We start from the raw sequence: 23,059 nt of genomic DNA on the forward strand, positions 1-23,059 counted from the left end.
GCTCTGCCATGTTCATAGCTGATCATCCAACTCAGTACCCTTTTCCTGCTTTCTTCCATATCCTTTTTTACCCTTTAGCCCTAAGGGCTATACCTAACTCCTTCTTGTAAACAGTCAATGATTTGATCTCAACTGGTTTCTGTGGCAGAGAATTCAACAGGCTCACCACCCTCTGGGTGAAGAAATTTCTCCTCAGTCCTAAATGGACCTACCCTACATCATTAGACTGTGATCCCTACTTCTGGACTCCCTTGTGCTTTCTTCTGTAGCCAGAACATCCTTCCCCAGATAACGAGACCAAAACTGCACGTAATATTCCAGGTGTGGCCTCACCAAGGCCCTGTACAATTGCACCAAGACATGCCTAGGCCTGTATGTAAATCCCCTCGCTATGAAGTCCACCATTCCATTTGGCTCCTTCACTGCCTGTTGCACCTGCATGCTCACTTTCAACGACTGGTGTACTAGGTCACCCAGGTCTTGTTGCACTTCCCCCTTTCCCAAGCTGTTACCATCAGCTGCAAAGGTGGATAACCTCACATTTATCACAATGCAGTCATGCTATGACAGCGCTGCGCTACTGGTTGTACAGTGAGGTTACCCTGTGTGTCTGGTTGCAGAGTAAGACTATCCTGAGGATAGCCCTGTATCACTGGTTGTCAGTGAGATTATCCTGCGACACTTGTGTATATAGTGAGATTATCCTGGGATACCCTGTGCCAGTGGTTCTGTGATGAGATGGTACTGCCCAAGATACTGATCACTTACTTGTATGGGGATGATGTGACTAGGACAGTTGATGACTGGCAGACCTGCGTCCATCAGCAACTGGCGCATGTACTTGACATTGCGCTGATGAGACCGACGCAGTGCCTGACCTTCCTCAGTCTTTAAGATACGCACAGACTCCAGGGCACCTGCCAGCACCATCGGTGGCAGTGCTGTGGTGAAAATGAAGCCTGCGGCATAGGATCTTATTGTATCGATGAGTGAAGCTGTGCTGGCGATGTAGCCACCCACGCAGCCAAAGGCTTTACCTGGAAAGGAAAAACATTCAACTTTCAATTTCAGCCCTGAGTTGGACAGTAAATATCTGGTAGACAAACAGGATGCTGGAAGAACACCACAAGCCAGGCAGCCCCTGGAGGAAAGGAGCAGTCAACATTTCGTGTATTACCTTTCTTCAGTCTTTGAATTCCAGCATCTTCAGTTTTTTCTTAAGTTCTAAGTAAATAGCTGGCCCTGTGTCATACTATTGCACATCCACCAACTGAAAACCCCAGCTCCCATTATCATGTACTTCATCCAAATCCAATTTTCCCTTCTCAGTGGCTATAAACTACCTCCAACATATCTTTTAACCATGTTGTTGGAGGATTGATCACTAATTGTCATGTTTAGCTTTGAAGAGAGACTAGATAGGTGAGTGTTTTCTTCCTTAGAGCAGAAAAGGCTGAGAAGGAAACTGATTGAGGTGTATAAGATTCTGAGAGGCATAAGTAGGGTGAATAGGGAGAAATTTGTCCTCTTAGTACAGGGGTCAATACCCAGGGGGCAGAGTTTTAAGGTAAGGAACAGGAGGTTTAGGTGAGAGGGGAAAGATTTAACTTTTAAGATTTAATTAATCCTTCACTGTTGCTGAGTCCAAATCCTGGAATTCCCTCCTTAAGGGCATTGAGGATCAACCCACAGCAGGTGGACTGCAGCAGTTCAAGAAGGCAGCTTACCACCACCTTCTCAAGGGCAACTAGGGATTGGCAAGAAATGCTGGTCAGCCAGCAATGCCCACATTCCACAAATAAATAGGGAAAACACGACCTAAGGGGCAACTTTTTCACGCAGAACGTGGTGGGTGTTTGGAACAAGCTGCCAAAGGAGGTGGTGGAGGCTGGTACAATTACAACATTTAAAAGGCATCGGATGGATTTGTGAATAGGAAGAATTTAGAGGGATATGGGCTAATTACCAGTAAATGGGACTAGATTAATTTAGGGTATCTGGTTGGCATGGACAAGTTATACCAAAAGGTTTCTCTCCATACTGTACATCTTTATGACTCTTGAGTGATTTGAGGAAAACATTTTTTTTCACTCAGAGGGCTGTGGGTACCTGGCACTTGCTACCTGGAATGGTGGTAGAGGCAGGAAACCTCAAGATATTTACGAACTATTTGGGTGCCAACTTGAAATACCATAGCATGCAAGGCTTTGAGCTAAGTACTGAAAATGGGATTACAATAGATGATGTTTGATGCTTGGGGCAGACACCATGAGCTGAAGGGTTCCTTTCCATATTATAAAAACCCTATGACTCAAGCATCGTTGCGACAAATAGATCACTAGAAAAGAGTCTTGATATTCAGCACCAATTATCTATTTAACCATGCTACAGGCCAGGCTGCTTGTGCCCCCATTCAAACAAAAACAGAAATTTCTGGAGACACTCAGCAGGTCTGGCAGCATCTGTGGAGAGAAAACAGAGTTAATGTATTGAGTCCAATTAACCTTCTTATAACTTCAGAACTGCTTGGGTTTCTTCCTTGGTGTCCTTGTAGCAGGCACAAACAGAGAGGGACCAGGTCCAGAAACCAACTACCCTTTTAAGTCAGAAGTAGCGAGGCTAATTGCAACATTCCACTTTCATGAGTTTCTTTACTGTAAGGAGAGTAATCATACCTTTTCTACTGACCCGAATTACTGAAGCCCCACACCTCTAGTTCAATTCTACTCTGCCTCCTAGGCTGTGACACTCTCCATGACCAGAATTGGCTACAATACTGCCATGCAGGATTTTATCAATGTTTAGCCAACCATCTACTCTCTGCCTCTATGTATAAACCAAAAAAATCCATATTCCTTTTTAATAGCTGCCTCAACTCAAAGATTTGTGTACATATCTCCTCGACCTCACCGTTCCTATACCCTCTTCAGGTTTTAAGATATTGTGTTTCATTCTTTCTGCCAAAGTGCATGCATTGCATTACATCTGCCATTTTCAGCCCATTTCAGCCCTCTACCTGCAGCCTGAAGTGGATCTTTTTTTTCATGTTTAGCTTTTCTCAGAGCTTCTGAACCTTTGTGAATTATTCCCTGTGTACCAAGTCCGGGTTGGAAAGAAATATGGAAAAAAACTAGTTGCCATAACAGAACCCACTAGAAACGCTATTGTTATTCTCCCTGCACCCCCTCCCCACTTCACCAATTTATTTATCAATAAGCATTTACCACAGAACTCTTCTTTATCCTTCAGCCAGTGACATCTTAATGCACTAAAACTCATGAGATTTCATTTTGTGTGAGATTTTTCTATACAGTACTTAGGTACCTTTGAAAGTTCACCTTCGCAACATCAACCATACTGTACCGTGAGCTCTTAATATTACTGCATCAAAATCCCTGTCTAATTACTTCAATTGATCAATAATCTTTGACAAATCTGTACTAGTTTCCCATGCTTTCTCAGTGCTGATTAATTTTACCATGGATTATTGTATTTAGATGTTGCTGTAGTCAGGCTAATTAGCCTGTAGTGACATACTTTATGCATTTTTTTTAATCAGAGATGTAATATTTACAATCCTGCAATCTTGTAGCATCACTTTCATTTCAAAGGAGCACCGAAAGGATGTCTACAGTTTACCCTGGGAGGCAGTCTAGAATGCCTCTCATCTGGGCCACATGGCTGTTTTTCACTTTGATGCCTGTCACGCTTAGGTACTTAATCTTGCCATTTGGATACAAAATTGGCCTAATGGCAGGAGACAGGGAGTGATGGTTGAGGGTTATTTTTCGGACTGGAGACCTGTGGCCAACAGTGTTCTACAGGGATCAATGCTATGTCCACTTTTGTTTGTCATTTATATAAATGATTTAGATGAGAATATGGAAAACATCGTTAGTAAGTTTGTGGATGACATCAAAATTGGTGGTATAGTGGACAATGATGAAGGTTATCTAAGAGACCTTGATCAGTTGGGCCAATAGGCTGAAGAGTGGCGAATGGAGATTAATTTGGATAAATGTAAGATAAATTTTGGTAAAGCAAACAAAAACAAGATATTTCAATTAAAAAGAGGACCTTGGGCAGTGTTGTAGAACAGAGAGACCAAGGAGTTCAGGCACATAATTCTTTGAGGCTTGCATCACATATAGGTAGGGTGGTTAAGAAGGCATTTAGAACACTTGCCTTCATTGCTCAACCTTTAAGTATAGGAGTCAGGATGTTATGTTAAGGTTGTACAGGACATTAGTGAGGTCTTTTATGGAATACCATGTCCGTGTTCTGGCCTCCCTGTTTTTGGAAGGATGTTATTTAAACTGAAGAGGGCTCAGAAGAGATTGACCAGGATATTGCTGGAAATGTAGGATTTGGGTTATGCGGAGAGGCAGAATAGGCTGGAACTTTTTTTCCCTAGAGCGTAGGAGGTTGGAGGCATGAGGGTATAGATAAAGTAAATGTCAAGTGTCTTTTCTCTACAGTGGTGCATTTCAAAACTAGGGGGCATATTTTTAAGGTGAGAGGAGAAATATTTTAAAGAGTATAGGGGGGCAATTTATTTACACACAGAGTGGTTTGTAGGTGGAATGAACTTCCAGAGGAAGTCATGGATGCAGGTTCAGTTACAATGTTTAAAAATCATGAGTAAGAAATGTTTGGATGGACATGGGCCAAGTGCAGTCGGTGGGACTGGTTTAGTTTAGTATGGTCAGCCTGGATTGGTTGGACTAAAGGGTCGATGTTTCCATGCTGTATGGGGACCACTTTGTGGACCACCTACACTTATTTCGCAACAAACAACTGCACCTCCCAGTTGCAATCCATTTCAACTCCCCCTCCCACTCCTTAGACGACATGTCCATCCTAGGCCTCCTGCAGTGCCATAACAATACCACCTGAAGGTTGCAGGAACAGCACCTCATATTTTGCTTGGGAACCCTGCAGCCCAATGGTATCAATGTGGACTTCACAAGCTTCAAAATCTCCCCAACCCCCCGGCCGCGTCCCAAAAACAGTCAGCTTGTCCCCACCTCCCTAACCTGTCCTTCCTCCCATTTATCCCCTCCTCCCACCTCAAGCCCCACCACCATCTCCTACCTACTAGCCTCATCCCGCCTCGTTGACCTGTCTGTCCTCCCTGGACAGACCTATCCCCTCCCTAACTCCCCACCTACACTCACCTTTACTGGCTCCACTCTTTGACCTATCTGTCTCCTCTTCACCTATCTTCTCCTTTATCCATCTTCTATCCGCCTCCCCCTCCCTCCCTATTTATTTCAAAATCCCCTTCCCCTCCCCCATTTCTGAAGAAGGGTCTTGACCCAAATCATCAGCTTTCCTGCTCCTCTGATGCTGCTTGGCCTGTTGTGTTCATCCAGATCTACACCTTGTTATCTCAGATTCTCCAGCATCTGCAGTTCCTACTATCAGTGGAATAACTCTTCTTTAGTTTCTTAATTAATCTCTTACCCGTACTGTGACAGTTTCTTCTACAGAAAGTGCCAAGTTTCCCACTTTTATTTCTTGCCTTGCTTTTCCTGAATACCTTGTAGTCGGGTATATTAGGTTCCCAACTCCCTCCTGATTTAAGTCAGGGCTTCATTAATGTTGCTATGTCAGAGTTCTAATGTGCTTGCACATTAGCAACCTTGTTCAACATGCTTCATGTGTTTACTTAGATTCACTCCAAACCTGCCTTAACCTGCTTTGCACTTTTTCCTTAATACACAACCCCTGGCCCCTCAACAATGGACAAATCAAAACTGTGACACTGACTCACCAAGTGTTCCTGATACGATGTCTATTTTGTGCATGATGCCATCCCGCTCACCAATGCCAGCTCCATGAGTTCCATACAGACCAACAGCATGTACCTCATCAACAAAGGTGATGCCTCCATATTTGTGAGTGACATCGCACAACTCTTCCAAAGGACAGATGCCACCTAGGTTACATGAAGTAGACAGTTTAATAATTGATTCTAGGCACACTATATGGAGACATGGTGAATGATTCTTCCTAGGAATAGTCAGTGAAAATTATATCATGAGTGACCTTACCACAAGTAAACAGTAGTTTTCACAGTGAATGACTCAAACAAGAATAAGTCATTGTCCGTACTAGAAACACTTTGCCGTTTCTTTAGTATCTTTTGGTCATTTCTGGAATTCTTCACAGCAGTATAGTGGGTGTTCAAGAAGGCAGTTCTTCACCACACTCTCAATAGCAATTTGAGAACAGCTAATAAATGCTAGCCCAGCCAGCGATACACACATCTCATTAGTGAATTTAAAAAGTGGACTCTGTACAGTTGCACAGCTATCGAAACTTACCAAGAAATTGAACCATACCATGAATGAACTGTAATACACTTTGAGTGACTCTTACCATGAATGACAGTGGCTCTGTACAGTCACGCAGTAAATGACCCTTGCCAGGAATAAACAGTAAACACAACTATACCACAAGTGACCCTGACCATGAATGAACCGTGGCCGTATAGGAGCACTGTAAATTACCATTACTAAAAGCAAACAGTGATCCTGTACAGTTGCACCATGAGACGCATGGTATAAGCGGTGAGCTGGCAAGATGGATACAGAACTGGTTTAGTCTTAGGAGACAGAGCATAGTGGTGTAAGGATGCTTTTCAGAATGGAGGGTTGTGACTAGTGGTGTTCCACAGGATTCAGTGCTGGGACCTCTGCTTTGTGGTCTCCATCAATGATATGGAAGAAAATGTGGCTGTTCTAATTAGTAAGTTTGTGGATGACTCAAAATTGGTGAAATTGTAGATAGTGAGGAGGATTGTCAGAAGATACAGCAGGATATAGATCAGTTGGAGGCTTGGGCAGAAAATGGCAGACGGCGTTTAATCAGGATAAGTGTGAGTTGATACGTTTTGGAAGGTCAAGTACAGATGGAAATTATACATAAATGTGTGTGCAGGTTCACAGATCACTGAAGGTGGCAGCATAGGTAATTAAGGTAGTAAAAAAAGACTTATGGAATGCTTACCCTCATTGAAAGGGACATTGATTATAAGAATAGGCAAGTTGTGCTGCTGCTTTGTAGCTTTAGGCCACACTTGGAACATTGTGTACAGTTCTGGTCACCACACTACCAGAAGGATATGTATGCTTTGGAGACGGTACAGAATGGGTTTTCCAAAATGTTGCCTGGTATGGGGAACTTTAGCTAGAAGAAAGCTTGGATAGACTGGGGCAAAAGTAGAAATTACTGGAAGAGCTCGGCAGTTCTGGCAGCATCTGTGGAGAGAATCAGAGTTAACATTTCGGTTTGAGCATCAATTCTTCAGAAACATTGACCCTGATTCTCTTCACAGATGCTGCCAGACCTGCTGAGCTTTTCCAGCAGCTTCAATTTTTGTCTCTGATTTACAGCATCCTCAATTCTTTCCATTTTTATTTAGATAGACTGGGTTTGTTTTCGCTGGAATGCAGGAGGTTGAGGGGCAATTTGATCGAAGTTTATAAGGCTGTGAATGGCATGAATAGAATCGAAATTATGAGCCTTCTTCCCAGGGTGGAGGAGTTAATGACGAAGGAGCACAGGTCAAGGTGCAGGGATGTTTACAAAAGATGTATGATACAAGAGGTTTTCACACAGAGGGTGGTGAGTACCTGGAACACACTACCAGAGGAGATCATAGCAAGTCATCAAGATATACAGCACAGAAACAGACTCTTCAGTCCAACTCATCCATGCCAACCAGATATCCTATATGAATCTAGTCCCATTTGCCAGCATTTGGCCCATATCCCTCTAAACATTTCCTATTCACGTACCCATCCAGATGCCTTTTAAATGTTGTAATTGTACCAACCTCCGCCAATTCCTCTGGAAGCTCATTCCATACACACACCACCCTCTGCATAAAAAAGCTGCCCCTTAGGTTCTTTTTGAATCTTTGTCCTCACACCTATGCTGTCTAGTTTTGAACTCCCCCCCCCGCCCAGGGAAAAGACCTTGCATATTTACCCTATCCATGCCCCTCATGATTTTATAAACCTCTATAAGATCGTCTTTCAGCCTGCAACATCCCTGGGAAAATAGTCCCCAACCTATTCAGCCCCATCCTATAGCTCAAACCTTCCACCTCTGGCAAAATCCTTGTTAAACTTTTCTGAACCCTTTTTAATTTCACAACATCCTTTCTATAGAATGGAGACCAGAATTGCAAACAATACTCCAAAAGTGGCCAAACCAAGTCTTGTACAGCTGCAACATGACCTCCCAGCTTCTATACGCAAAGCACTGACCAATAAAGGCAAGTGTACCAAATACCTTCTTTACTATCCTATCTATCTGCAACTCCACTTCCAAGGAGCTATGAACATGCACTCCAAGGTCTCTTTGTGCAGCCACACTCCACAGGAACTTACCATTAAATGTATATGCCCTGCCCTGATTTACCTTTCCAAAATGCAGCACCTCACATTTATCTAAGTTAAACTCCATCTACCACTCCTTGGTCCATTGGCCCATCTGATCAAGATCCATCGTACTCTGAGGTAACCTGCTTCGCTGTCCACTACATCGCCAATTTTGGTGTCATCTGCAAACTTATTAACCATACCTGCCATGATCGCATCAAAATCATTTATGTTAATCACAAAAAGCTATGGATCCTGCATCACTGGTCACACCACTGGCAACAGGCCTTCAGTCTGAAAAGCAACCGTCCACCACCACCCTCTGCCTTCTACCTTTGAGCCAGTTCTGTATCCAAATAGCTAATTCTGCCTGTATTTCACATGATCAAACCTTGCTAACTGGTCTACCATGAGGAACCTTGTCAAGCACCTTACTGATGTCCATATAAATCATATCCACTGCTCTTCCGTCATCAATCCTCTTCATTACTTCTTCAAAAAACTCAATCAAGTTAATGAGACACAATTTCCCATGCACAAAGCCATTTTAGCTATCCATAATTTATGCCTTTCCAAATTAATGTTAATCCTGTCCCTCAGGATTCCCTCCAAAAACTTGCCCACCACCAATGTCAGGCTCACTGGTCTATAGTTCCTTTTCCTTACCACCAGTCTAATAGTACCTCACCTCTGGCTATCAATGATACAAGTATCTCAGCAAGGGGCCAAGCAATCATTTCCCTAGCTTTCCTAGAGTTCTAGGGTACACCTGAGTATTTCCAGGGATTCATCTACCTTTATGTACTTAATGGAGGTAGTGGAAACAGACACAATAGCAGCATTTAAGAAACATCTGAACGAATACATGAATTGGAAGGGGATAGAGGGATATGGATCCTGTAAGCAAAGACACTTTTTGTATGGAAAGGCAAAATGTATCGGTCCAGGCTTGGAGGGCAGAAGGGCACGTTCCTGTGCTGTATTGTTCTTTGAGTTATCGTTTACCATGAAGAAACAGTAGCTTTATGTAGTTAGACAATAAGTGACCATTACTCTTCTCACCAAATTAAGAAATTAATGAATAGCCAAACTCTCTGAAAAGTGAGACAAAAACAGAAATTGCTGAAGAAAATCAGCAGACTGGCAGCATCTGTGGAGAGAAAGCAGAGTTAATGTTTCAAGTCCAGTGACCCTTCTTTATCACACTAACTCTGCACCATCCACCTTCATATTTGTTTGTTTTCCAGATACAGATAATGACGCTATATGGTACTTTTATATGGCAGGTTTTGGTTCGTGTGACTCCCAGTGCACTTTTGAAGGCATCACCTCTCAATGTTTATTGGACATTGAAGGTTCCACAACCACAATTGGAAGCAGGGCGTTCTCCCAGTCCCCCTAGAGGCAGCATTCTTCTGTCAGCCAAAACAACTATCCAGTTGATTAGAGATAATGGGAACTGCAGATGCTGGAGATTCCAAGATGATAAAATGTGAGGCTGGATGAACACAGCAGGCCAAGCAGCATCTCAGGAGCACAAAAGCTGACGTTTCGGGCCTAGACCCTTCATCAGAGAGGGGGATGGGGAGAGGGAACTGGAATAAATAGGGAGAGAGGGGGAGGCGCATCCCAAAACCAGTCCAACCTGTCTCTGCCTCCCTAACCGGTTCTTCCTCTCACCCATCCCTTCCTCCCACCCCCAGCCGCACCCCCAGCTACCTACTAACCTCATCCCACCTCCTTGACCTGTCCGTCTTCCCTGGACTGACCTATCCCCTCCCTACCTCCCCACCTACACCCTCTCCACCTATCTTCTTTTCTCTCCATCTTCGGTCCGCCTCCCCCTCTCTCCCTATTTATTCCAGTTCCCTCTCCCCATCCCCCTCTCTGATGAAGGGTCTAGGCCCGAAACGTCAGCTTTTGTGCTCCTGAGATGCTGCTTGGCCTGCTGTGTTCATCCAGCCTCACATTTTATCATCCAGTTGATTACCTGACCATCCATTTGCAAACTGGTTATGAGATCTTGAGCTCAAATTAGTGGCTGCACTTCCTCATGTCACTGCATTAGCTACACTTCAGGGAATAATAGTTGACTATGAAATGCCTCAGGATGTCATGATGCCATGAAAATGGTACAGAAATGAATATTTCTCCTTTCAAATTGAGCCGGGTGCATGAGGAGCCAGTCATATGCATCATAGGAAGACCCCCCAACCTGGCCAGCACATTGGAAACCTGGTACAATTTTCTTACCAAAATAATGGTGCCAGCATCACCAGATTTTGCCATCACTGAACAGAGTATCTTCCCTCAGGACCCATAATATTTCCACCTACAAATAGACATCTTAAAGGTGAAAGTTGATTCCAACATGTAGGTATTTCTTGACGATGAGGGTGCTTTTCATGTGCATTTGTATTTCTGCAGAATGTTACAACTTAACCTGGAAGAGCATTTCAAAAAGCATGCCCCAATGTTCCACATGCCATCCCAAAATGAATGACTGCTATAAAGCTTAAACTATACCCCTTTAAAGCCTAAAATTATTCACACTCCCATTCATAATTAAGACAAACAATTTGATAGATACTACAGTTTGAAAAAAGTATATAGACAGAGTAAACAAACTTCCAAAGATCTCAAATCCAGATTTCCAGTGTAGATTAGATTATCCCACACAAGCTGTTTAAAAAGTTTTTACAACTGATAATATTGCTGTTGTGTGTAGGATTATAGTCCTTTCTCAATTCATTAATTGATTGCATAGACCTAAGCCTTTTCTTGCATTAGAGCCCTTTCTTTTAAACTTCCTTAGTTTTCTGTCCTTTCCCACACAGAAGGAGAGAGAGGAAAATAAATGGTTTCTGTTTGGAAGCATTGGATGCCTCTGTCTGCTACCATGGTGCTTACATATTTTAACACTCTGCAGATCAACCAATCATAGGGCTGCTGTCAGGCAGAATTTCCTTAACTCAAAAGACTTTTGGTGCCACGCAGACTCAAATTTTTCACCCTCTTCTTCAAAAAGTAACTTTGCTCATTTCAAAAGTACACAGCCTTTGATTTTCGAGTTTTAAAACTCTTCTGGTATGTCAGTAATCTAGCAGCCAACTTCCATTCCAGTTTATAGTGCAGAAAAAGAAAAATGCTTGCAGGAAGCAGCTGTAGATCAGTGTTGAGGTTAAAAATCCATTCAGCTGACATAGTGAATGACGTGGAGGTGCCAGTGTTGGACTCGGATGGACAAAATCAGAAATCACACGACACCAGGTCATAGTCCAAGGTTTATTTAAAATCACAAGCTTTTAGAGCTCTGCTTCTTCATCACATGACAAAAGAGCAGTGCTCCAAAAGCTTACGATTTCAAATAAAGCTGTTGCACAATAACTTGACGTTGTGTGACTTCTGACTTTGACACAGTGAGTGGCTGTAATGCCACTAGGAATAGACCCCTTAGTCTATATGGGTGGTAGCTAGCTTGGATGGCCACAGTCTCCACTTGAGCTGTCCCTCGAAGTCCACTTATGGAACAAACAGCTATATCTTTCCTCAGGAAGTTGAGGGTTGCCTGTATTTTCCATGGAATGTTGAAACCTGGGACTTCACTAGGGTTGGAACTGAAACTATTCACTGGTCATTTTGCAGCATTTGATTTGTGACATGCAGAGAAATGAGTTACAGTCCTTCAGAACCCACAGACCAAAAGCCTGTCTGCCCAAATTTGCTAAGGTTAGCACTCTATACCTTAAATTACTCATATATGTATCCAAAAGTATAATTTTCTGAAAGAAATATAGAAACACAATGAACAGTTACTGCATATTTTACTATCTGACACTGGCCTCCATCATTTTTGTACCATGGTTATTGAACTGACTGGGGCTATGGCAATGTTATGCCTGATTCCTTACCATCCATTGAATGTACAGTTTCAAATGCAACGATCTTGGGAGTCTTTGGGTCTGACCTCTTCAGGAGCTGCTCTAGATGTTCAACATCATTGTGCCGGAAAACAAACTTCGGAACGCCACTGTTCCTGATCCCTTGGATCATAGAAGCGTGGTTCCCAGCATCTGAGTAGATTTCACAGCCTGTGGGATTCAAACAGATTCATAACCATTTGCTTGTTAATAGAGTCCCAATGTTTTTTCAGCATTTAAAGAGGCTCTCTGGCCCATTTTGTGCATGCTTATCATTAGGCACCTATCCATTGTAGCTCCATCTTCCAGGTGCATAGCCTTGTATGTTACAGCATCTCACATGATCATCTGAATAGTTTTTGGGTCTTGTTCTCAATCTGGCTATGACACTTCAATCAAACAGGAAATTAAAACTCACTGACAACACTTACTCTCCCTGTCTGTGAGCTCTTCCCCTTTCTTTTTGACTCACGGACAAAGGTCATAATCTTTCAGTCTACCCTAGACTCAGGAACTGCCAGAGGACCAAAGATTGGCTGACAAAATTGTACCATTCTTCAAAAATGATTGTAAGGATAACCCAAGCCATTGCACACCAGCCAGTTTAGCGTCAATGGTGTGGAAACTTCTAGAAACTATGATTTGAGTTGGAATTAGTCAGTACATATGAGTTACTTAGGAACAGCCAGCACAGGTTACTAAAGGGGAAACTGTGTTTGATGGAGTTCATTGAAAAGCAGCAGGAAGGGTTTTTCAGGTAATACTGTTGGTGTGGTGTACATGGATTTTTGAAACACGTTTGATGCAGTGCAACATAACAGGCTTATGAGAAAAGTCATAAGAACACAAGAACTAGGCATGGGGGAAGGCAATTCAGCAGCTCAAGCTATACTTCACCACTCATGGGTGATCTCATCTCGGACTCAACTCTATTTTTCTGCCCTCTCCCTATAACCCTTTAGGCCATTACTGACTAAAAATCTGTGTATCTCCTTAAATTTTCTGAGTGTCCCAGCATCCATTGCACTCTAACCTAGTGACTCCCACAGATTCATAACCCTTTGAGAGCAATAATCTGACCTTATCTCTGATTTAAATCTGTTACCCTTCTCCTGAAACTATGACCTCTTGTTCTAGATTGCCCCACAAGAGAAAATATCCTTGCTCTGTACAATTTGTCAATCCCCATTAGCATCTTATATAGCTCAATTAAATCTCCTGTCATTCTTTTAAATTCTAGAGAGTATAGGCCAAAACTGCTCAATTTATCTTCATAAGACCAATATCTCACCTTTGGAGTCAATCCAGTGAATCTTTCTCTGAACTGCCTCCACTACAATGTCACAAAACACAGGTTACTTATTTTTTGTGTGTGTGTAGTGATTTCTGACCTTGTCCACCCCAGTGAACACCGGCACCTCCACATTCAATACAATGACATCATTCTTTAAGTAAGAGAACCAAAACTGTATGCAGTACTCCGAGTGCTGACTCACTAATAGCTTGTGTAGGTGCAACAACCTTTCCCTACTTCCAAACCCTATTCCTTTAGCAGTAAACGCTGAAGTTCCTTTTACCTTCCATATTACCTGCTATGTTTGTGTACTGGCTGTCTGTGATTCATGCACAAGGACATCCAGATCCCTCTGAACTGAAGCACTCTGAAATTTCTCTCCATTCAGAAAGTAAATTACCTTTATGTTCTTCTGACCAAAACAGATAACCTCGCACTTATCTGGCTGAAATTCTGTTTGCCAACTTTTGGCCTACTCACCTAACCTACTCATATGTAAATTTCTTATTTTGTTCTACAGCCTATTTTCCCACCTATTTTAGTGGCATCTGAAAATTTGGTTTTAGTACCTGCTATCCCTGCTTCCAGGCTATAAATATAAATTGTCAATAGTTGAGGCCTCAGGGCTAAATTCTGCAGTAGCCCTTCTGGAAGTCCAGATATATTTCATTTACAAGATCCTCTTTATCCACTTTGTTTATTACATCTCCAAAGAACTGTAGCAAGTTAGTCAAACAAGATTCATTCTTCATAAAAACTACACTGACTCTGATAGATTGTGTTTTAACTTTACAAATATGCCGTTATTGCTTCCTTAATAATGGATTCTGACAATTTCCCCAGCAACAGATATTAAACTGACTGGTCTATAGATTGCTATTTTCTACCTCCCTGTCTTTTTGAATTAGGATGCTATATTAGCATTTTTCCAATTCACTGGAACCTTTCCTCCACCCAAGGAATTTTAGAATATTATAACCAGTTGATCCATTATCTCTACTGACTCTTTAAGACCTGAGGATGCAGACTTTCAGACCACAGACATTGGCTACCTTCAATCCCAACAATTTGCTCAATACATTTTCCGTAATGATGATAATTATTCTAAGTTCCTCCCTTCCTATAACGTCTGCCTAACCTGTTACTGTTGACATGGTATTATTGTCCTCCAGAGAAGAGTGAACATAGCTTGCTAGTATTTTAAATTCTGGTTGAGGGTGAGAAAGTGGAATCTGCAACTAGCGTTCTGAAATTAAACAAACGTAATTACAAAGGCATGAGAACAGATTTGGTTCTACAAGGCTAGGCAGAAAGACCAGTTAGTGTAACATCCATCACTAGGAAATTTGTTAGAATCTATTATTAAGGAAGTAATAATAGCACATTTGGAAAGTCAAAATGCAATCCATCAGAGTCAACATGGTTTTGTGAAAGGCAAATCAGATTGGACAAATTTGCTACAGATCTTCGAAGATGTAACATGTAAAATTTTTTGGGGCGGATTACATCCTCTAGATGTAATATATCTCAACTTCTGAAAGACATTTGATAAGGTTAATACACGAAAGGTTAATATACGAGATAAGCTCTCATGGGATTTGGCATAATTTATTAGTTTGGATAGAGGGTTTGCTAACCAACAGAAAGCAGAGAATTGGGATAAATGGGTCTGTTTCTGATTGGCAAGATGTGACTAGTCAGGTGCCACCGGGTTTAGTCCTCAGGCCCCAACTATTTACAATCTTTGTTAATAACTTGGTCGCACAGATAAAAGGCACTAAGATAACTAAAAAAGATAAAAGGTACTCAACATGAGGTTATCCATTTTGGTTGGAATGTTAGAAAGTCAACTTATTATCTAAATGGAGAGAAACTTCAGAATGCTAAGTGTCCTCCTACATGAATCACAAAAAAACTTAGGACAGCAGGTAATAAAAGAGGCAATGGAATTTAGGCATTTATTGCCAAAGGAATAGATTATAAACATAGGCAACTGTTGCTGCAACTGTACAAGGCTTGGTGAGACTGCACAAGCATATAATTCTGGCCCCCTTACTTGAGGAATGATGTTGTTGTAGTGGAGGCAATACAGAAGAAATTCACCAGATTAATTCTAGAGAGGAGGAGTCTATCTTGAGAAGAGAGATTGAGCAGGATAGGCCTGTACTGTCTGGAGTTCAAAAGAATGCGAGGAGATCTAACTGAGGTACATAAGATGATAAAAGGAACTGACCAATTAAACTTGGAAAGGATATATCCTTTGTGGGGCAATCAAAAATGAGAGGCCATAGTTTTAAAGCATAGCAGATTTAAATTAGAAGAATTTTAATTAGAAGAAATTACTTCTGTCTATTTCAAACTTGGTATTCACGATTCAAAAGTGTGGTGGACACTGGGGCATTGAGTAACTTTAGCAGGAGATAGACATACGTTTAGGTCATAACATACCGAAGGGTTATGAGAGCAGGCGGGAAAGTGGAATTGAAGCTTCAATGACATGATGATATTGAACGGTGGACCAGGTTCAATGGCCTGAATTGCCTACTCCTACTTCCTAGTTCTGTTCTTATGTTATATTTTGCTGTAAAATAATCTCTAATATATTCAAAGAACTCTCCCTTGAGGCCACCCTTGTGAATTTGTTTAATCCAGTCAATAGGCATATTTAAGTCACACTTGATTGTTGTCATATCTTTCTTACAAGCCTACAGTATCTCCTGGGTTATACTGTGGAACTACTGTTTGGGCACCTATAAATTATTCCCGCCAGGGACTTCCTTCCCTTGCATTTTATTTGTTCCTATCCAGACTGGTTCTACGTTATGAACCTCCAGTACCTACATTGTTTCCCACCACAGCATTCATCTCTTTCTTACTAACAAAGCCACACTTTCTTAGTTTATCCTTCCAAAACAGAGTTGGGTATTCAATTCCCAATCCTGGCTTCCATGTAATGATGCCCCAGTAATCGTCACGAAATAGTAACCATTCATCTCTATTTATCCTGTAAGCTCACAGGACTTATTTTGAATGCTTTATGCATTCAGCTACACAGTTTCAAGTTTGTTCTGTTACCAACCCTGTCTACATTTCTATCATTCCTTGGTGCAATATAACATTCACACATTCTATATCCTCCTTTTATTTTCTGGTAGCAATCAGCATCATGACTAACCTGCCCTTCTACTTTCTCCTGTAACTTAGATTTTCTATTTTTCAATTCAATTGAACCCGCTCCCCCCGCCCCCACCAAATTATTAAGTTCAAAGCCCTATTTACAGCCCTAGTTATATGATTTTGCTTGGGACATTGGTCTCAGCCTGATTCAGGTGGAGCCCAGCCCATCAGGATAGCTTCCCCAGTACTGGCACCAATGTCCCATGAATTTATATACAACATTGAATGCAGGACAGTACAGGCCCTTTGGCCCATGATGTTGTGCCAACCTACTATCCTACTAAGATCAATTTACCTGACATACCTTACATTTTACTATCCTCCATGTGCCTATCCAAGAGTCATTTAAAAGTCTCCAAAGTATCTGACTCCACTAACACTGCCGCAGCGCATTCCACATGCCCACCATTCTCTGTGTGAAGAACCTACTTCTGACATCTCCCCTATATCTTCCTCCAATGACCTTTAAATTATGCCCCCTCATAAAAGTCATTTCCACCCTAGGAAAAAGTCACTGGCTATCCACTCTATCTATGCCTCTCATCATCTTGTACATCTCTATCAAGTCACCTCTCATCCTTCTTGGCTCCAATGAAAAATGCCCTAGTTCCCTTAACCTTTCTTCATAAGACCCTCCCTCCAGTTCCAGGCAGCATCCTGGTAAACTTCCTCTGCACCCTCCACATCTTTCCTATAATGAGGTGACCAGAGCTGAACACAATATTCTAAATGTGGTCTAACCTGAGTTTTATAGAGTTGCAGCATAACCTCATGGCTCTTAAACTCAATTCCCCTGCCAATGAAAGCCAACATATCATATGCCTTCTTTACAACCCTACCAACTTGGGTAGCAACTTTGAGGGATCTACGGACATGGACCCCAAGATCCCTCTGTTCCTCCACACTGCCAAGAATCCTGCCATTAACCCTGTATTCTGCATTCAAATTTGACCTTCCAAAATGAATCACTTTGTACTTTTCTGGGTTCACGTCCATCTGCTACTCCTTTGCCCAGCTCTGCATCCTGTCAATGGCCCGTTGCAACCCATAGCAGCCCTCCATACTGTCCACAACTTCACCAGCCTTTGTGTCATCAGCAAACTTACTACTCTACCATTCCATTTCCTTATCCAAGTCATTTATAATGATCACAAAGAGCAGGGGTCCCAGAACAGATCCCTGCAGAATATCACTGGTCACCGAGCTCCAGGCTGAATACTTTCCATCTACTACCAACCTCGGTCTTCTATTGGACAGCCAATTCTGTATCCAGGTAGCCAAATTTCCCTGAATCCCATGCCTCCTTACTTTCTGAATAAGCCTACCATGTGGAACCTTATCAAATGCCTTGCTGAAATCCATCCACTGAAGGTAGCCTCATCGATGCGTTTTGTCACATCCTTAAAGAATTAAAATTAAATTAAATTAAAGAATTTGAACCTATTTTTCCCACAGCAATCTTTCAGCCACACATTTACGTCTTTATCTTGTTGACAATGAGCCAATTAGCTTGTGGTTATTAGTGATAATGGGAACTGCAGATGCTGGAGAATCCAAGATAATAAAATGTGAGGCTGGATGAACACAGCAGGCCAAGCAGCATCTCAGGAGCACAAAAGCTGACATTTCGGGCCTAGACCCTTCATCAGAGAGCTCGCTGACGAAGGTCTAGGCCCAAAATGTCAGCTTTTGTGTTCCTGAGATGCTGCTGGGCCTGCTGTGTTCATCCAGCCTCACATTTTATTAGCTTGTGGTTATTACTTTCTTTTAGTTCTGCTCTTTGATTTACCCTTGAGCTGGTCATATTCCCTCAGCAGAATCTCTTATTTTTCATTCTACTCTTATTAATGGTAACTATGTGAACCATGACAACTGGATTTTTTCCCCTCCCACTCCAATTTCCTCTGCAGCTCAGATGCAATATCCTAAACCATGGCACCAGATAGGAAACACAGCCTTTAAGACTGTCAATCCTCTCCACAGATAACAGTGTCTACACTCCTAACCATACTATCCCCAATTACAACTTGAATGATACCCTGTACTATGGTGCTACGGTCAGTTGCTCATCCTCCTTACAGTCCCTGCTCTTGTTGACACAGGGAGCAAGAATCTCAAACCCATTAGACAAGAACAAGGGCTGAGGTTCCTGCATTGCTACCTCCTAGATCCCTCACTCATAGTCACAGCCTCCAGTCCGTGACCACTGGCCAATTTTAGAGAAATTCATCCAAGGGGTGTGACTTGTCTCTGGAAACACAGCATCTAAGTAACTGTCCCCCTCCCTGATGTATCGTAGTGTTTGAAGCTCGAACTCCAGCTCATCAACAATGAGGTGGAGTTCTGAGAGCAATCAACAGTTGCTACAGATGTGTGGTCACTGGAAAGCAGTATTCACCAGTTCCACTTCATGCAGGTACAACTCATCACCTGGCTCTGCATTCAATTTTATTTAATTTGCTTTTAATTTACTTGTAAGATTTTCCATTTGTCTTTATTTTTGACGTTACTAAAAGTTTGTCTTTAGCTACTTAATCTGTAAAATATTTGTCTTATTTACTTCCAATCTGAGAGCATTTTGGAATTGGTGTTCAAATTAGCAGTTAACAAGTAATGAATGTAAGGTTTTCCTGAGCTGTCAGTCTGTGTGTTTTCCCACTGTGTTGACAATGAGCTCTTGCTCTGCAGATCAACCTCCTACCCCCCAACATCCCATTTTAACTCGCTCACTCGTCTTCACTCTGCTCAGTTTCTCGTCTTCAAGCTGCATTCCCATTCACAGCTGACTTAACTTTCAGGATTCACCTGTGTCTCTGACTGTTTCTGACTGTGAAGCTGCTCTCCCTTCCCTTTCCGCTTCTAACTGCACTATCTGAAGCTGCAGTTCCCGAGTGCTGGCTATACCTCACTCAATGCTGATTTTGACCCTCATTTGGCTCACTTTGTAGCTCAGAGAATAAAAGTAGCCATACAGTTGCAATATGGATACTAAAGTGACAGAGTGATAGGCATTAGAGGGGAGCTGTCAATAAATATTTTTTAAGGTGGACAAAAGTTTTGTTATAGAGTTCCCTGCAATCAGTGTTGAGACCCTTGCTTTTCCTGATATATTTTAATGATCTAGATCTTCATGTGCAGGGAACAATTTCAAAGTTAGCATCCTATACCGAACTGGGTAGTATTGGAAACTATGAGGAAGACAGTTTAGAATTCCAAAAAAAGGTAAGTTGGTGGCATGGTCAAATAGGTAGCAGATAAAGTTTAATGTGGAGAAATGTGAGATAATGCATTTTGGTAAGAAGAATGTGGACAGACAATATAAACTAAGGAACACAATACTTAAGACAGTGAAAGTCCTGGCTATGTATATGCATAAATCACTGAGGTGACATGTTAGATGGAGAGAGCAGTTAATAAAACAAATATTCTCCCGGGCAAGGAAGCTCTGCTGATGTTACACAAGACCTTAGACCTTAGCTGGATGGTTTTCTGCAGAGTTCTGGGCACACCAGATTAAGGATATGAACACACTGGAGAGCGGAGGGTTTACAAAAATAATTCCAGAGATGAGGACCTTCAATAATGAGGATAGATTGGAGAGTTTGGGATTGTACTGTTAGGAGAGAAGAAGGCTAAGTGGAGATTTAAGGGTAGTTTTGAAAATCATGAAAGGATCATGAATGAGAAGTCAAAGTTTTAAAGTAATTTGCCAATGTAGCAAATGCGATATCAGGAAAAACCTTTTCCCACAATGACTCATTCGGGTCTGGTATGCACTGCTTGGAGATGTCTTAGAGGCATGTTCAATCAAAGCTTTCAAGAGAATATTGCACGATTATTTAAATAGAAAAAATGTAATGTTATGAGGAAAAGGTGGGGCAATAACAGTCATAATGCTTGTTGGAGAGCCAGTGCAGATATGATGGGCGACATGGCCTCCTGCACCATAATGACTCTGTGGTTCTGTCTTCCTCTCTGTTTCCCACCTCCACACCCCCTTTCTTCCACACCAAGCACTAATTTATCTCTGTGATCTTTGGCCTGTACCTGGGAGCAGTTTGGCCAGGGTGAAGAGAGTTGAGTCATTGGCCACGTAACAAGATGTGAATAGAAGTGCGGCATCCTTTTGGTGGAGGTTGGCTAGCTCCAATTCTAGGTCCACGTGGAATTTGCTAGTTCCAGAAATGTTCCGAGTTCCCCCAGCTCCTGCACCGTACTCCTGTGCTGTCTCCCTGCAGAACACAGAGTGTATAGTGTTTATATGGCATGAAGAAATTGCACTTGAAAATGTCCCTACCAGGCACTCAGGTTGGCTTAATGCATTTCCATTGAAGTTCAATGACAACAATTGTAGGCAAATAAAACAGACACCTCCCAAACCAGCAATCTCCATCGTCTACAAGAGCAAGGCCAGCAGATAGCGGGGCACACTACCACCTGCAAGTTCCCTGCCAAGTCACGCAGCAAGCTGACTTGGAACCACTACCATGCCCTGACTGTCACTGGGTAAAAATCCTGAAACTCCCTCCCAAGCAGCATTTTGGGTATCCCTACAACTCGTAGACTACTGTTGTTCAAGAAGCAATTAATTCAAGAGAAATTAGAGATGAGTAAAAATTGGTCTAACCAACAGCTCCCATGTCCCATGATTTTTTTTTAAGTGTGAGCACAGCATTAAGAGTTCACAAATGGTAATGGGTTGAATAAACAAGCTGTTTGGTGGTCTTGGATTGAGAGGAGAAGGCAGCGCACCTTGCCCCTCCCCTCCACCCCAGCCTCCAAAAAGAATGTTCTCTTACAGAAGTCAACTAAGAGATTATTTAAAAATGACTTTAAACTTGTCAGTGTTTTGTAATTTATGATACATGAAACTGAATGCATTTTTATGGTATATAGGATTTGAGTATTGCTAAAAGAGACAGATTTTGTCAAAGCTTTTTGTGTTGCTTTCATCAGGACAATTCACACGAATACCAATTAAGAGGCAGCCAACATTTATATTTTATGAGAGGTGGCTACTGATTGGTTGGCTGCTGGAGTCTGATTGGTGTTGCCATGGAGAACGCAGCAGTTAATAATGACTGACAGTTAACTGTCAGTTTTTGTTTACATATTATATAGTATTTGGTGGTGGGGTCACTTTGAGCCTGGCCTGCGAGCATACGAAATAGGATTAAGATTAGGTTATTCAATTTGTTGAGTCTGTTTTGTCATTGAATATAACCATGGCTAAACTTCTACCTCAGCCCTGCCTTCTTACACTATCCTCATATCTCTTCATTTTTTTAGTAGATCTTGCCTTGAATGTACACCAGAAGGAGTTTAAAACTAGAGGCATAGGTTTAAAGCAAGAGATTTAAAGGAGAAAGATTTAAAAGGGACCTAACAGGCAAATTTTTCACGCAGTGGATGGTGCGTGTATGGAATGAACTACCAGATGAGGTGGTGGAGGCTGGTACAATGACAATATTTAAAAGGCATCTGGATGGTATATGAATAGGAAGGATTTAGAGGGATATGGCCAAGTGTTGGAAAATTGGATAGATTAATGTAGAATATATGGTCGGCATAGACAAACTTAACTGAAGGGTCTGTTTACATGCTGTATATCTCGATGACTCTAAGTAAGCCTCCACAACACCCCTGGGATAAAGATTTCAAAGGCCTGCAATAAATTCAGTGAAATTTCTCCTCACTCAGTCTGAAACGACAAACCTCCTTTTCTAACACTGAGATACCCCATCCTCACTCCAGTTCTAGGAAACCCAACCTTCAGAAATATGCTCCCAGCACAAGTCCTATCAACCTTCTCAATAGTTTTATATATTTCAAAGTGATTTTTACTCATTCTTCGAAAGTACATTGGATATAAAACATGAAACAGAGAATTTGACTCCGTGAATCCACACAAAGATTTATGCTCCACAGCCACGTCCACCAACTTTTCTCATTTAACTCTGTTAATATTTAATTTTTAAATATTTCTCATTTAATTCCATATCAATATACTCCTGAATTTTCTTCTCCCTCAGATGCTTACCTGGCTTTTTCTTTAGTAAATTTATCCTGTTCACTCAATCACTCCTGATAGCAAGCTTGGTACTCTCGACATGAAAAATTCTCTTCTGAATTCCCTAACTGATTTGCCATTAACTCTGTTATGTTGGCAGCCTCTAATTTTATTCTTTCCCACATGTGGAAACATCCTTTCAGCATCTGCTCTATCAAAGCCCCGTAAAGTCCTCAAATAGGTCAGCACTCTCTGTGCCTTTTCA

General features: G+C 41.8%; 1 protein-coding gene across 4 annotated transcripts in view; it reads right to left on the reverse strand.

The window, feature by feature from the left end:
- Positions 1–23,059, reverse strand: part of LOC125450038 (5-aminolevulinate synthase, erythroid-specific, mitochondrial-like) — a 49,521-nt gene that overhangs the window by 7,034 nt on the left and 19,428 nt on the right. For all 4 annotated transcript variants that reach the window (XM_048525984.2, XM_048525983.2, XM_048525985.2 and 1 more), the window contains 4 exons: positions 20,832–21,016; positions 12,305–12,484; positions 5,777–5,941; positions 769–1,037 (listed from right to left, as the gene is read on the reverse strand). In XM_048525984.2, coding sequence (XP_048381941.1) covers positions 769–1,037; positions 5,777–5,941; positions 12,305–12,484; positions 20,832–21,016 — 799 coding nt within the window. The remainder of the gene's footprint in view (positions 1–768; positions 1,038–5,776; positions 5,942–12,304; positions 12,485–20,831; positions 21,017–23,059) is intronic.

This window comes from Stegostoma tigrinum, chromosome 49 (assembly GCF_030684315.1).
Source record: "Stegostoma tigrinum isolate sSteTig4 chromosome 49, sSteTig4.hap1, whole genome shotgun sequence".
NCBI lineage: Eukaryota > Metazoa > Chordata > Chondrichthyes > Orectolobiformes > Stegostomatidae > Stegostoma > Stegostoma tigrinum.